This window comes from Austrofundulus limnaeus, unplaced genomic scaffold (assembly GCF_001266775.1).
Source record: "Austrofundulus limnaeus strain Quisiro unplaced genomic scaffold, Austrofundulus_limnaeus-1.0 Scaffold1395, whole genome shotgun sequence".
Lineage (NCBI taxonomy): Eukaryota > Metazoa > Chordata > Actinopteri > Cyprinodontiformes > Rivulidae > Austrofundulus > Austrofundulus limnaeus.
In genome coordinates, this window is record NW_013953797.1 from 17849 (window position 1) to 18394 (window position 546).

Genomic DNA, 546 nt, shown 5'->3' on the forward strand with positions numbered 1-546 from the left:
ACTCCAGACATAAAGACTCCAGACATGAAGACTCCTGACATGAAGACTCCTGACATAAAGACTCCAGACATAAAGACTCCAGACATGAAGACTCCTGACATGAAGACTCCTGACATGAAGACTCCTGACTTAAAGACTCCTGACTTAAAGACTCCTGACTTAAAGACTCCTGACTTAAAGACTCCTGACATAAAGACTCCTGACTTAAAGACTCCTGACTTAAAGACTCCTGACTTAAAGACTCCTGACACAAAGACTCCTGACATAAAGACTCTTGACATAAAGACTCCTGACATAAAGACTCCTGACATAAAGACTCCTGACTTAAAGACTCCTGACATAAAGAAACCTGACTTAAAAACACCTGACATAAAGAATCCTGACATAAAGACTCCTGATATAAAGACACCTGACTTAAAAACTCCTGACATGAAGACTGCTGACATAAAGACACCTGACTTAAAGACACCTGACATAAAAACACCTGACATAAAGACTCCTGACAAAGACTCCTGACATAAAGACACCTGACAAAAAGACTCTTGA

General features: G+C 40.1%; 2 protein-coding genes across 2 annotated transcripts in view; one reads left to right on the top strand and one right to left on the bottom strand.

Moving 5' to 3' along the window:
- stab2 (stabilin 2) overlaps positions 1-546 on the bottom strand; it is a gene marked incomplete at its 3' end in the record, with an annotated part of 49245 nt that overhangs the window by 5721 nt on the left and 42978 nt on the right.
- LOC106535248 (periaxin-like) overlaps positions 28-546 on the top strand; it is a 6091-nt gene continuing 5572 nt past the window's right edge. Inside the window, exon 1 of the mRNA XM_014032209.1 lies at positions 28-474. Within this exon, the coding sequence (XP_013887663.1) occupies positions 40-474 (435 nt within the window). The 5' untranslated portion in view covers positions 28-39. The remainder of the gene's footprint in view (positions 475-546) is intronic.